The sequence below is a fragment of the Lissotriton helveticus genome, chromosome 9 (assembly GCF_964261635.1).
Source record: "Lissotriton helveticus chromosome 9, aLisHel1.1, whole genome shotgun sequence".
Taxonomy (NCBI): Eukaryota; Metazoa; Chordata; class Amphibia; order Caudata; family Salamandridae; genus Lissotriton; species Lissotriton helveticus.
This window is the reverse complement of record NC_136070.1, coordinates 1,218,103,942-1,218,119,758: the sequence shown is the minus strand read 5'-3', so window position 1 is coordinate 1,218,119,758 and position 15,817 is coordinate 1,218,103,942. Positions and strand designations below refer to the sequence as shown.

Sequence of the window (15,817 nt, the reverse complement as noted above, 5' to 3'; positions counted from 1 at the left end):
ACAGGAGCAAAGGGAAGGTTGACATGTTTCAGCCTTTGTGGACTTCATCAGTGTGATGTTCTGTGAGTCCCGACAGCACAGGAAATCTAGGGCGGTCTCCCGCTTAGAAACAATTACTGAGAGAATAAAATGAGAACTAATGGATACAAATCTCCAACCTGTTCTTCTTACCCACTGGAAAGTGGAATGGCGGAGTGACCAAAATTCCACCAATTCCGCTTGCGGAACAAAGCATTCTGCCCACCCCTAGGCACAAGTGTCCCCAGACAAAGCATAGAGGAGCTGTGGTTTACTACCTGAGCAAATGACCTCAGAGCCTGGCGAGCTGGGGTTTGACACCTGCCCAGACCTTGTGTGATTCTGAGAAAATTACTTTGCGATGACATTTTGTGAGATGTATATTGCAACCAATAAGTTACGTCATTATACAGTTTCATTCACCACCAACCACCCCCGCCACTGACATATGTCTTCAGTTCACAGCATATGAGGTTAAGTACTTTGCAAAGGGTTGTGAGAGAAATACATTCTTTACAAATAGTTTTGGCCTCATTGGGGATGCAGTCTCAAGGCACAATGAGCCTGGGACTAGCTTCTTGAAATAGCTCTCTGACTTAGGAAGACTCACCAGCCAATCAGGAAACAGCACAAAGAAAATACCTCTTTATTAATAGGTTCTTGTAAAACTCCTGGGCTGAAACATGCATAGAGTAAAGTGCTAACACAAGGACCCCTGGGAGCCCTCTGAGGATACAGAAGGCCTCTGGGGCACCGACAGGCCGTGCATCACCCTCAGCCGGGACCCCACCCTGGCTTCCCTCACTCTGACAGCACAGTTTGATCCTCTGCCAAGGGGGGCATTCCTGCAGGCTTCCTTGAAATGAATTGCAAGTCGAACAATGTGAGGATATTCTCAAGGTCGGGGGAGGAATCCGTCCTAATGGAGATAAGGACGCTGGTGACATGGGGAGGGCCCAGCTGCGGCCCCGGGAGTGGAAAACTCTGCCCTCTGGAAAGGGCTCTTCCAAGGCACATGCCAGAGAGAGTGTGTGAACTCGACTTCCATTGAGAAGCACGGGGGCTTAGAAACTGACGTAGGACGAAGGGGTGGGCGCCGCGTAAAGACATACGAAATATGTCCTCAGAGGGAGCGGCGCTGACACTGACTGGGGTGACATGAGAACGGAGTGACCCTGGGAAGAGGAGGAACCATGGGAAGGAATGAGGGGCTACAGAGAGGAGAGAGTGTGTGGAAAGGTGGGAGGAGCTACAAAGAGAAGAGAGAAAGTTAGGGAATGTGGGAGGGGTACAGAGAGGAGAGAGAAAGTTAGGGAATGTGGGAGAGGGGTACAGAGAGAAGAGAGAAAGTGAGGGAATGTGGAAGGGGTACAGAGAGAAGAGAGAAAGTGAGGGAATGTGGGAGGGGTACAGAGAGAAGAGAGAAAGTGAGGGAATGTGGGAGGGGTACAGAGAGAAGAGAGAAAGTTTGGGAATGTGGGAGGGGTACAGAGAGAAGAGAGAAAGTGAGGGAATGTGGGAGGGGTACAGAGAGAAGAGAGAAAGTTTGGGAATGTGGGAGGGGTACAGAGAGAAGAGTGAAAGTGAGGGAATGTGGGGGGGTACAGAGAGAAGAGAGAATGTTAGGGAATGTGGGAGGGGTACAGAGAGAAGAGAGAAAGTTTGGGAATGTGGGAGGGGTACAGAGAGAAGAGTGAAAGTGAGGGAATGTGGGAGGGGTACCGAGAGAAGAGAGACAGTTTGGGAATGTGGGAGGGGTACAGAGAGGAGAGAGAAAATTAGGGAATGTGGGAGGGGTACAGAGAGAAGAGAGAAAGTGAGGGAATGGGGGTACAGAGAGGAAAAAGTTAGTTAAGGAATGTGGGAGGGGTACAGAGAGAAGAGAGAAAGTGAGGGAATGTAGAAGGGGTACAGAGAGGAGAAAGAAAGTTAGGGAATGTGGGAGGGGTACAGAGAGAAGAGAGAACGTTAGGGAATGCGGGAGGTGTACAGAGAAAGTGAGGGGATGTGGGAGGGGTACAGAGAGAAGAGAGAACGTTAGGGAATGCGGGAGGTGTACAGAGAAAGTGAGGGGATGTGGGAGGGGTACAGAGAGGAGAGAGAAAGTTAGGGAATGTGGGAGGGGTACAGAAAGAAGAGAGAACGTGAGGTAATGTGGGAGGGGTACAGAGAGAAGAGAGAAAGTGAGGGAATGTGGGGGGTACAGATAGGAGAAAGTTAGTTAAGGAATGTGGGAGGGGTACAGAGAGAAGAGAGAAAGTGAGGGAATGTGGAAGGGGTACAGAGATGAGAAAGAAAGTTAGGGAATGTGGGAGGGGTACAGAGAGAAGAGTGAAAGTGAGGGAATGTGGGAGGGGTACAGAGAGAACAGAGAAAGTGAGGGAATGTGGGAGGGGTACAGAGAGAAGAGAGAAAGTTAAGGAATGTGGGAGGGGTACAGAGAGAAAGGGAATGTGGGAGGGATACAGAGAGAAGAGAGAAAGTTAGGGAATGTGGGAGGGGTACAGAGAGGAGAGAGAAAGTTAAGGAATGTGGGAGGGGTACAGAGAGGAGAGAGTGTTAGGGAAGGTGGGGGGAGCTACAACGAGGAGAGAGGGAAGGAAGCGGGGGAGCAGAGAGGAGAGGGAATTAGAAAAGGAGCGAGGGGATAGATAGAGGGGATGAAAGTCACGGAAGGAGGCCGGAGATACGGAGAGGAGGAAGAAAGAGGGAAATGATGCAGAGAGGGGAGTGAAAGAAGGAGCACAGAGAGGAGAGAGAAACAAAGAGGAAGGGAAAATGGATTAGAAAGAAAATGAGGATTTATGAAAGTAGGGAGGAAAGCACAGAGAGAAGTGAACGGGGATAGGGAATGGTGGGAGAAGCCTAGGGCGAAGGGGAGAGCGAGGACTTGGGAGTGGGTACAGTGAAGAGAGAGGAGGCCACGGATAGACAGAAAAAGACTGATTGAGGCTGGAGGTTACAAATAGAAAGACAGGTGCTAGCGAGGAGGAAGAGTGAAGGAACGAGAAAACAGGCATACTCCTCCACTGAGTGAAGTGAGGAAGGGAGAGGAAGGTGCGCAGAGGGGGCCAGGGGAGGAGGAGAAGGGGTTAAGGAGTGAGCGCACTGAGTGAAGTGAAGGAGGGTGGAGGAAGGTGCGCATAGGACAGGGAGAGAGGAGAGAGGACCAGGCAGAGTTCAGGCAGGCGGTGGGGGCTGCACGGATCGATGGAGCCCCCTTCGAGAGAGGCCACACTGCTGATGCTGACAGCAGAACATGTCTCATCCTTTACTGAGAGCCACTGGGCATCATGGGTTTGGTGGGTGAGACATGAGGGAGTCAGGCTTGGATTGGCCTGTCTGACAGTCGGGCAGTGCCACTCTACACATTTTGTCTGTGCCCACAAGGGCAGGTTTGTGGCCATGAAGGGATCTTTTCCTAAGTGCATTCCTACTGTAAGAACTGAAGCAGATCAGCTCAGAAGTTGCCGGGACAGGACTCAGTGCTTGGAAAACCTGCGTGTAGACAAGCAAGCGGAAGAGAGTTTACATGTGCGCACACATACACATGCGCGCACACTCACATACACACATACAGACACAAGTAGGCATGCGCAAACATATGAACAAATACATATGCCCACACATACACACACACATACACACATCACTCAAACCAACACACGCACATACAGGCACAGCACACACATGCATGCCAACCTCCCAAACACACACATAAATATGCAAACACACATACACGCAAACACATGCATGTCTGTGAAAACATACACATGTGCACACACACACATGCAAGTACATGCCTACACAAGCACATGCACACATCCTACACACACACACATGCACACACACAACACTCAACACACACATGCACACATATGCAGGCACACACAAACACATCCCCACACCCGCACACACACAAAGATATGCATACTCACACACATATGTGCTGCACACACACTTTTTGAGCTGTGAGAGCTGATTGATGTGCCTTAAAATGCACTAGTTGCCACTAATGTATCATGAAAACCTTTAGCGGACAATCATGACAATACATGTGCAGATAACGTTAAAATCGTGTCCAGTTCTGCACAACGTTACAGACCTAAAGTGCTTGAAAATGCCACAGATTTCCCCTAAATTTCACACCTCAGTTAATTGTGCCAGCCTAGAAGAGCGAAAAGGCTCAAGTCAAAATTTGTAAACGAGGGGCCCTTTTCTTGCACTTTTCCTCTTTTTACCCTAGAGGGGCAACCACTCAGAATAATCCATCACAACATAAATGAAACCGTTTGCAAAAGAGGCGTCAGAGCGTCATGGTCAGCGACTGGCTGCCGCCCCCTCCCCAACTGACCACACCAACCTCCGGACACATGAACATGAAACATGGTTATCTTTGGAAGGCGGGAGGTCACAAGACCCCCCCGGCCGTATTTATTAAGATATAAAATTAACAAATTTTTAATTGCATGGTAAACAATTTATACAAAAATCAGCAGGACATTAGATACAATATTGTCAACAAGTTTGAGAGACTCACCTTAACAGAAACTCTAATACAGATTGTTTCCTAACCGAATCTAACATCCTCATCTAGATTTTTGTATCCTACATTTCTGGCCATATGGCAAGGTCGCTAACCGGTGTCAGGTCCTACTAGCTGCGCCTTACCTAGAGATGTGCGCATGCGCAGCCGGGCCCGGTAATTACCCGGTCCACGCCGTGAACTTCATTTACCCACTAAAGGAGGGCCCTTACTCTGCGCCATCCGGTGACGTCATGAGTATGCGCGCGCGGGGTGGCTACCAGCCTAAGGAAAGCGTGACTACTCCAACCCGCGCCCCTTTGAAGCACCAGTTACCTTGCCCCTGAAGTTCTAGAAGGGGCCAATGGCTCCCTCCCCCTGGGCGGGAACCTCCATAGGATGATGCCCGCCCCCTCAGACCTTAAAATAGCTGCTCACCGGTCATGACCTTACCGCATGCCCCATACCTAATAAATACGACGACCTAAGGAAAAAATACTAAAGGACAACTACACTGGCTAAATCATATCACGCATCAACGTATAGCTGCAAAGGGAGAAAAGGCCTAAACACAATTGGACATCAAAACATATTTCAGCACAGTTCACTAAAAAGGGGAAAAAATTCCTAAAGAAAGCATCATTAGAAAAACATACAATCCAAATAAAGTTCACTTACACATGGAAAACATGGTAACCATCTCCTAGCAAATTACACCTAAACCAGACTAGTAAAGCATCAACCTTTTAGTTCCAGGGATGGTGGGTGGGAAAATCAGGAAGCCCCGAGCGCGGGGCACGACACGCTGTGGGGGAGCGTCCAGGGAACAAGAGGGTCTCCTGGGCGCTCCCCGCTTCTTTATCCCCAAGGGGCCCGGTGGGGGGGCGGCTACGCCCCCCCGCCCAGCCCCTCTTGCGGCCCGCCCCCCTGACCCGGAAGTCCTACTATGACATCCGGGTCAGGGAGGGCGCCAACCAATCGGTGGTGGGGTGCGCCCGGGAGGGCACGCCCCCACCACCGAGAGGCACGGAGGAGGGGGCGGTCGCCGCGTTGCCATGCGGGCGGGGGGGCCAAGAGCCCCCCCTTTTCATTTGTAGGGGAATATCTCCTCAAAGAGGGCCTGGCCTCCGAGGGAGTGCCCCCGGCCCCCCAGTCTGTTAAAGAAAAACTGACCCCCCCCCCAACGATAGACGGATGTATGACGTTACAACGCATGCTTTTACCACTCATGCTGTTACAACGCAGTTTTTACAACGCAAACCTTTACAACGCATAGCGCTTTGGGGTGCTGGATAGTGAATAGTTTAATGTACTATTCCAACTCCAGTCCCGGTGGACACTAGGGAAGGTGTTGGATAGTAAATTAAATCTATTCCCTATCCTAGAGCGCCCCCCAGCGCAATGCGTTGTAATGGTTTTCGTTGTAAAACCTGCGTTGTAAAAGCGCTGCGTTGTAAAAGTTTTGTTGTAAAGGATGTTTCCCTGATAGACTGACCATTCAAGAAAAAGACTAACTCTTCCCAAGAGAGATTGACATTCTCAAAGTAGAACATACTGTTGTAATGTGGGACTTTCCCCACAAGAGAAACTGACTGTCCTAAAGTAGGACTGATCACAGTAAAATATGACAGCCAAGTCAAGAAGTGTAATCTCTTCAAATGATGGGTGATTTTACGAAAGATATTCTGATCCTACTGAAGGGAAGCTGAGTCTCTTAAAGAGAGAGACGGAAAAAAGTATTATATCCCACAGAAGAGTGCAGAAAGAGTAACCAACACTTGGGAAGAAACAGAACACAGGCGGAAGACAGCACTGCCTGGGTAGATGGGCCAACCACAAGAAGGAGGGAGGCGGAAGGAGGTGTCTGGATAGGGGCCATAAACCTCAGCTTCACACTTCCTGCTGCACCTGATAAAACAAGCTCAAAGAGGTTCTCCCAGTGGTTTACTGGCACTCTCTGACATGATATGCTGGTTAGGGAGGATTGTTCACCTCGCTTCGCTGTGCATATCACGTCTCACAATGCCCTGAGTTTAGAGGTCAGTAGGCAGTGGGTGACCAAGGGTTAGGAATAGCTGTGACCTGAGGAAATGAAATGAAAAACTCCCAAGACAGGTGCACTATCCTTATACTCTCAAATAGCAACATTTTCTAACACATCATAAGGCTGAATGGCTAAGAGCAAAGGTTACAGATGCTGCCATCCGTGATTCAACCTGAAAAGTTTGGAACTTGAAATAACTTTGGGTCACAGAGAACCCGGGTGCCACATTGTATATAGAATTGTTCAAGTTTGGTGTGAAACAAAGGGGGCCTATCCAGCTCTTGTGTCATTTAGGGCCAGATGTAGGAAGCCTATTACCGGTCGGTAACGGCCGAAATTAACGAATTTCGGCCGTTACTGACCGGTAATAGGCTTTTCTGATGCAGGGGCCCAAATTAAGGATTCGGTAATTTACCGAATCGGTAATTTAAGGAATCAGTAAATTACCAAGGGCCAGATGTAGGAGCCCTAATACCGGTCGGAAACGGCCGATTTCAGCCGTTTCCGACCGGTATTAGGGTTTTCAGATGTAGGGGGCTGAAAATTACAGAATCGGTATATTTACCGATTCGGTAAATTACCGAATCGGTAAATATACCGATTCTGTAATTCCAAATGTAGGTGGCACAGTTTACAGTGCCACAGGCCCTTAAGAGTCGGTATTTTACCACACAATCCTATTGTGTGGTAAAATACCGAATTCAGGTGTGCATGCACATCTGTGCATGCACACCTGTGCAATGTGACACACAGACATGCCCTTAGGGCATGTATGTGTGCCACATGTCACACAAGCCTGTACTTGGGGTGCTAGAGGGTTCAAAGTGACACCCCCTGCACCCTTGCAGGATTCGGTATTTACCGTATTTCCCATTGATTCCTATGGGCTTCAAAGCCCATAGGAATCAATGGGAAATACCGATTCTGTATTTACAGAATCGGTAAATACCGAATGTTACAGATTCGGTAATTCTGAATTTAAAATTACCTACATCTGCCTCCTTCCTATTTACCTACTCTTAAATACCGAATCTGTAAAATTCGGTATTTAAGAGTAGGTAAATCGGAATTACCTACATCTAGCCCCAGATTCTTTAATACCGATTCGGTAAATTACCGAATTCCTAATGTAGGGAGCACTTAAATGAGTGCTTATCCCATGTTAGGATTCGTCATTTACCACCAACTACAAGTTGGTGGTAAATAACGAAAAAGAAAAAAAAAAGCATTTTCAAGCAAATTACTTCAGTGCCATGTTGCAGTTTTGTGTGCCACATGTGCACCCATACACAAATGAGGGGTGCAACAGGGTGTCAAAGTGACACCCTGCCACCCTTCAATATTTTCCCCCTTTTACCGATTCGGTAATTGCCATTCATTCCTATGGGCCTCCAGGCCCATAGGAATGAATGGCAATTACCGAATCGGTAAATACCAAATCTTAACGATTCGGTATTTTTTTACCGAATAATTTGCTACATAGCATTTACCGATTCGAAAATACCGAATTGGTAAAATTCGGTATTTTCGAATCGGTAAATGTGCCTCAACTACATCTGGCCCTTGTTGTTTTTTTATATTCTGTCCTTCCCCGAGAGTCCTAAAATAGTTGAATTCCCTAAGCTGTTTGTATTCTCTAGATCTTCCAACGGAGCTTCCTTTAAAGCAATATTTTACATTCAGTCCCTGCAGACTGCAAACCAATGAATGGAAGGTATTGATGCCAAATATGCAAATTGTCTTGCAATATTTTTTACAGATCTTTGATTATCACGTTTCCTACTGGGCACAAAGATAGCAGTAAAATGTGGTCTTGTTAATACATTTAGCATGCTTAAAATATCCACAGGAACTGGGCGGGTACAGACTGAATAGAAAATACATCATACAGCTCAGAATCTGGATTGTCTCATACTTTTTAAATAATGGGAGTTAAAATTACCCACCAACCCAGGGCTCCTTTTATCACGCTCAAAATGATGCAAGGAGAGCAATACGTGACGTTGTGCTGTGCACATCACAAACACTTTTTTGCAGCAGGCATTCAGCCCGTTGACCATTCTTATTGCAAATGAGTGGTAAATGCAGTTAAAGTTTACAGTGTGGTAAAAGTGTTTCCAGTTTATTATTGCCCAACATGAGTATCTTTTAGTAAAAGTGATTTAAAAGTAACCATTCGCAGAGCTTAGCATTCACTGACTAAATATGGTGCTTCAAATGTCACACAGTAAATATTTCAGCACACTGGGAACTTTTGCCACTCCTTGGTACATATGACATGAAAAGTTGACATTGCCACATGTTCTTTCTATACTCAGAGTTTTGTTTAACTTCCCCATTTCCCTTTGTCCAATCCAGTGAGTGTTTACAACTGTGCTTCGGGGAGCACCGACTGCTCGCAGTGCATGGGACGGGAAGATCTGGGACATCATTGCATATGGTCAGAGGCCACCTCCAGCTGCAGGCTGAACACTGAATCCCAGCTGACAGCCATTACGTGCCCAGCTCCAGAGATCAAGAAGGTATATGGAGGGTGGGTGGGCAGTGTAAACATGACTCTCACTGCTTGCAAGCCTATGGCACGCTGCAAAGTCATCACTAGACACGTACTTGGTTTGAATATGTGTTGCAGTTTCAAGGTCAATAATATCAACCTGCACACATATGAACTCCACGTTCTCATCTACCAACATATCATCAAAGTAATCATATGTAGGGAAGCACAGATCGACTATTCTTAACTCTGCCTCTATCTACCTTGGCAACATGTTGGTATTTGATATTGTAGAGTCGATAAAACTACATGTTGATAATAGAACTGACTTAGTATTATTGTACAATGCACATGATGTCAAACACTGGAAACAAACAGCAAACACTAACATCAACATGGCACTCCCCTTTCGCAGACCAAAACTAAAGCGGCGGCTCAAGCGCACAATATGTCTTGTACACAATCTTTTCTGAGCCCTTGAGTGCTGACTTCACTCCTGCGCAAACACATAGCTCCTAGTTTCATGACCATCAGATGGGGGAATGGAGGGGGTATTATTCCCCATGCCTCTTGCTTTTTCAGGGCCCCATACTCATGCACCAACATTTATTTATATAGTTTAAACAATTGTGTGCTATCTGTTAATGATTAGGCATCTAGCACAGCTAATTGTGCTACATGGTGAAGGATTTTGGAGCTGACATGTTTTCTCTTACCCTAAAGGATATATTCTTTTAAACTTAAAAAAAACATCCTCCTCTACGGAGGGTCCATAGAACTTACAGCTAGATTCATGAAAGGGCCGTTTTGCGAGTCTTTAATAGCGATTCATAAGGAATCGCTATTAAGGACTTGCAAAACGAGATTCATGTAGGAATTTCTAAATAAATTGCGATTCCTACACATTCCTTATTTGCGATTAGCAAATTGCTAATCGCAAATAAGGAATAACTCCCCATTCATTCCTATGGGCCTAAAGGCCCATAGGAATGAATGGGGAGTTATTCCTTATTTGCGATTAGCAATTTGCTAATCGCAAATAGGGATGCAATTTCAAGGGTGCAGGGGTGTCCAAAGGACACCCTGTAGCACCCCTGAAATGTGAATTTACACTGATGTTGTGCACACACATGTCCAAAGGACATGTGTGTGTGTAACATGCAACTTAGAAAAATGCATTTAAATGTATTCTTCTAAGTTTTAGCTATTTACCACGAGGTTTGACTTTGTGGTAAATAGCGGTCCTAAATTGCGATTTCGCAATTTCAAAATGGTTCATGAATTGCATTTAAGGAATCTCAAATAGAGATTCCTTAAATGCAATTCCTCGCAAATGTGCGAATTCTTTATTAGCGAATTTTGCATTTGGGATGATGAATCCCAAATGCAAAAATTGCACTCTCATAGGGCCAGATTCTCAGAATCTGGCCCTTTGCGAGCGCAATTAAGCTTGATGAATCTAGCTGTTATTGACTCAGGTCTCACAATACTACTGACATTCTGCTAGAATGCATATCTCTCAGGACCAGAATGCTTATCCCCTTACTCATATACAGGTGGTATTCTCCAGAGAGAAGTACTACCCATAGGGATGGTCAGACACAGATGAATTTCATGATTTCCTGACAGATCAATCGACCATGAACACAAGCACAGACACTGTAACCCATTTTGAAACATGGTGAGTTGTCCTTCATTGAGGTTCATGGTAGTAAAAATCGCCTCTGTCCTCAGGTTTGTGATCAATTTATGTGCCAGAAATCCATTTCTGATTGACATGCAAGTGTCCGTTAGATAATGCAGGAGCAAGGTATCTTCATTGATCCAAAGGGTCCCTTGTAAGTAAAGTAAAGTCCACATTTGTAAAGCGCACAATCACCCGTAAGGGTCTCTAGGCGCTGGGGGCCGTCGGGAAGATTAAGCGAGCTATTGCCCAGAGTCACATGGTGCTGGGCTAACCTGCCGCCGGAGCCGGGGATCGAACCGTGGTCCCCAGATTCCAGCGTCAGTCGCCCTGGCCGCGGCGCCACACCTCTTCCACCTTGTAGATCCCCTGTGTGGTAAACAACGTTTAGCACAAATACAGGGAATCCCAACACTGTTGTTACAATGACTGCGTTGTGATTCCGCATATCATTACTCCGCAAGTCGGAACAACGACTTGCAGAGGCAGGGGGAAGGTGTTGGATTTAAAATACAACACCTCCCCTATTGTCCACACAGATTATAGTTGGAATAGTACATTATACTATTCCAACATCCAGCCCCTCTGCAAGTCGTTGTTCCGACTTGCGGAGTAATGGTATGCAGAATTACCACGCAGTCGTTGTAACGAACGCGTTGTGATTCCCTGTGGGGAAAAAGACAGCGGGATAATAACATACATTACCCTGTGTCCTCTATCAAACATTTCCTGTACTGGAGATCTTGCTACCTTTTAATGTCTAAATACCCTGCTGCATTAAGCATTGCCTGGAGATCTTTTCTTCAGTATAAAAAAGCAGGATTGTTGGATTTTTAAATATTTCTTCTTATTTGGGCCCCTAACAGATCGAGCCATTGAGCGGCCCCTTGGAAGGGGGGACACTGCTGACGATAAGAGGGAACAACTTGGGCCGTAGATTCAGCGACATTGTGGAAGCTGTGAAGGTCGGCACTGTCAAATGCACGCCCCTGCCCGACGAGTACATGGTATCTGTACAGTGAGTATCTTGGGTGTTGCCTTAAAATGGGCAATAAAAATATTTTCTGATCTAGTTGTTCTGCAGCCGTCCTATCTATGCCTTATCCTTAGCTCTACACCCCAAATCCTGTCCGGGTAGGGGCCATGACTTACGAGAGGCAAAATTGATATTTATTCTTTTTCCTGGTTTGAATTCATCCATGCCACCGATCATGTTGCCTTGGTTGATCCCTTTGCAATCCGAAGATTGTTGGCGCCAACTCCACCTCCACTTGTTTACAAACCTAGCATTTTAGGCACCCACAAAAATAACAATGCGACTGGATAATTGATGATAGAGCTGCAGAAATTTCCATCAATGAAATTTCTTGCACAGGTGAATTTTTCAGTTCCCTGTCCAGGCCACAGTGAACATCAAGGTGTTGCAGATGACATTGTCTGCTCAACAAGGCTCAAAGCTTTCTGCAGATATGCTCTTGAATATGCACCACTTCATAGTCTACAGGCGCCTGCTTCACGGGTGCGGAACTGGACCATTCTCATTTCTGGTCCACTGACTCTCTGTCGTTGAGCTGCTTCCTCCCTGAGAGCTTTCAAGGGCTGTAGCTATCAATAGTTTAGCACGAGCAGTGATATCAGGGACTTTGGGGATGATGGGCCTGCTCCACACAAATGTGGCTGTATCGGACTAAGGAACCGAGAGCCGGGGTGTTTTCCTTTCCTTCGTTATGGTTCGTGGTACCTTTGCGATGCCTCTGGGGGTTTCCACTAATCATTGAAGGTAGCAGTTGTCCTCTCAGCCCTTCTGCTTTTGGAGCAACTGCTTAGTTTTGATGAACTTCTCAGACATGCCCAATTGGTCACAACACAATGTTTCTTCTTTCTGACATCCAGGATTGTGTGCAGGACGGGAGGTGTTCCGAGCATCCTTTCAGCCCCTGTGTCAGTGAATGTCAGCAAGGAGGGCAGGTCTGAAGGGAGGTCGCGAGAGCAGTTTTCATATGTGGTGAGTAATGGAGCCTTGTCCATCATAACATCTTTTGGGATTTAAAATCCAGCTGAAGCTTGATTGTTGCTATGATGATAGATCAGTGGCAGCACCCCAAATATTCCGAACACATTCTGAACGCCCATAGCGCAGACTCTACCAATGATGATGCATAACTCTGGGTGCAACAATCAAGCCAGTGTCTTGTACAGTGTGACTACTCACCCGTTAGGGTCTCAAGGCGCTAAGTGGGGGGGAGAGGGTCTGTGGTTCAGTCGAAGAGCCAGGTCTTGAGGTCCTTCCCGAATTGCGGAAGATGTCCACGCCACAGGTTGTAGCAATGATTACAAAAAGTGCAAATATATAAAAAAATACTGGGCTGGCCCTTATTGCTAGAGGGCACCTTGATAGAGACAAAACATAGCAGCATCATTTCCGTAAAGAAGCGTTTAGTGTCTACACTGATTGAGAGTACGGTAAATCAATCCACGCATGCGCACCCTGGCGAAAGACCTGAGATTTGCATACATATATAGGTTTGAATAAGTACTAGTTAATAGCAAAATCTCAAATTAAATGTAAGTGAGAACACATATGGCCTTACTCTAATTGTATTACGTTCCAGAATGTCATATAAGTTCACAAAAGAGCATGTTACGTAAGTGTCCGCAGCGCTCACAATGCAGTGCTTCGTGAACGCTGCTGCCCCTTTGCGACTGGTCTGCCCCTGTGCGACCGGTATTTTTGCATTTGGGATGTGCATTTTTCAAAGTTGATGGTAATTTACGAGAACTTTGAAAAATGCACAATTGTGCATTTTTCAAAGTTCCATGTTGCACACATATATTTCCCTTGGGGCATGTGTGTGTGCAACATGTGGTAACATGGCAATTTCAGGGGTGCATCAGGGTGTCCTTTTGGCACCCTTGAAATTGCATTTGCAATTTGCGAGTACCTATTTGGTACTCGCAAATTGCGCATGCAATTCCCATTCATTCTTATGGGCCTCTAGGCCAATAGGAATGAATGGGTAGCAATTCTTTAATTGCGATACGCAATTTGCGAGTCGCAATTAAGGAATGTGTAGGATTCGCAATTTTTTTGCGATTAATACATGCATAAGCAATTGTGATTCCTAAATTGCGATTTCTAAAAAATCTCAATTTGGGAATCGCCATTACAAAGTCTGATGCTTGTGGCCCTAAATCTAGAACTCACTCCTGGTTTTCAGGGGAAAGGGGCAGCGGGAAGAGTCCTGTTGACAGGAGTGTACAGCGCAGTCGTAAAGAGACCTCAGCGCTGAGGCACTAATCCCACAGTGCTTAGAATAACACAACTAAGCACTTCTAGTGCAATGGTTATTCAGTGCTACAATAATAAGCATTGCCTTAATGCTCTTGAGAAGTTTGGCAGCCACCCAAGGGCGGACATACATCACCGACCCAGCCGAAAACAGCCTGTGTGAGAGGGCAGGTTCTGTGCCCGAGAGCAGGTCACATTCACTTATGACTCACTCGAAAAACACAGGAATCAAAACACTGAAATCCAGCAACGCACTTCCGGCGATTGCAAAAGAGGGCAGCTTTGGCGGGGGAAAGCAGAACTGGGGGTGAAGGCACAACAGGAAATAGCTTTAAGAGCATTGTGCAAACTGGCATTTCTGATTCCCTCGGCAAAAGCTTTTTTTAAACATTTCTGAAGCTATAAACCTAGGGGCCGATTCACAGAACTAACTTAAGATAAAATCCTAAACTTACTACTTTAATTATTCACAGAAGTTAGGATTTTGTCTAAGTTTGTCTTAAGACAAAATCCTAACTTCTGTGAATACCAAAAGTAGTAAGTTTAGGATTTTGTCTTAAGTTAGTTCTGTGAATCGGGCCCCTAGAATTCGAATGACTGTGAGGGGCAGGAGGTGGGGGCAGGTGGGTCTGGGGTGGAGAAGGCTTCATAGTTCTCTGCGGGAGGGGTGTGTGGGTAGTTTGCACTTTGGGTTTGCTACAAGCAGTCCCCAGGAGCCGAAGGGAATTTCAATTGGGAAATAGTGAGCAATGGCAAAGCGGGTGCAAAAAACATTTGCTCACGTTATACCCCAATCCATGCCTTCCTGTTATTTGCACCTGTTATCACCTTATGGGTCTTAATGTCCCCACAAAAGCCATTAGTGTCACCCTGGCAGAATTATTACCTGGGCCAAAGCCGCAAAGATGCTGTGAGCATCAGTCTTACATCAGAGGAGGCAGTGTAAAATGGTAGCTCAGATCCAGGGCCCACCTGGCGCCTTTTATGTAGTTTGGCCCCTATGCCTTAGGCCTTTGAGGGCTCTAAAGGTCCATTATCAATCACTGCTTATTGGCATTTTAAGAAAAATAGAGGGCCACAATCACCTGGTTCACCTGCAGTTCACGTTTAAAGGCTAGCCCTAATTTGCAAACTAAAGTACCTGTGGCCAGTTATTTATGGCACCGGTCACAATATACTGGTCACAATTTGCTACCCGAATCTTTGTGACCAGTGTGCGATTTTGCGAACTAGCATATGTAGTAATAAGTCAGTTTGCAAAATACCATTTCCTAGTGGCGTCGCAATGCGACCGAACTCATGAATATTAATAAGGTGAGCAGCAAATTGCGACCCACTATAAATCGCAGCCATCGCATTGATGGTTGTTTGCTGTGGTCATCAGACCTGCATGTCAGTGATTGCTTTTGTTTTTTTTTAAACACAGCTCGTTTTATGTTTGAATAGAAGAACGAAAAGGAAGTGGCCGCTTGGAAACTCCTTCCCGTTTGAGAATACCTTACTAATACAATTCAGTAGTCGGTAAAGTATTACTGTGATTCAGTAATTGTAAGGGACGTCCTAAACACTGCCCTTCTAAATACGTAGGGGCAGATTTACAAGCCCCTTGCGCCTCTTTTACGCCGCCCTTGTGTCACTTTTGTGACGCAGCGGCGGCGCAAAAGATGTGCCATGCTGCGGGGTATTTACAACGTGACGCATCTGGGAGATGCGTCACGTTGTAAAGCCCTGTGCCAGAAGTAGACGTTCCTGTGCGGGGGGGT

The 15,817-nt window shown here is 46.2% G+C and overlaps 1 protein-coding gene across 1 annotated transcript in view; it reads left to right on the top strand.

Annotated features, from left to right (window-relative positions):
- PLXND1 (plexin D1) overlaps positions 1-15,817 on the top strand; it is a 383,087-nt gene that overhangs the window by 181,640 nt on the left and 185,630 nt on the right. Inside the window, exons 12-14 of the mRNA XM_078661693.1 lie at positions 8,946-9,109; positions 11,632-11,783; positions 12,659-12,770. Of these exons, the coding sequence (XP_078517819.1) occupies positions 8,946-9,109; positions 11,632-11,783; positions 12,659-12,770 (428 nt within the window). The remainder of the gene's footprint in view (positions 1-8,945; positions 9,110-11,631; positions 11,784-12,658; positions 12,771-15,817) is intronic.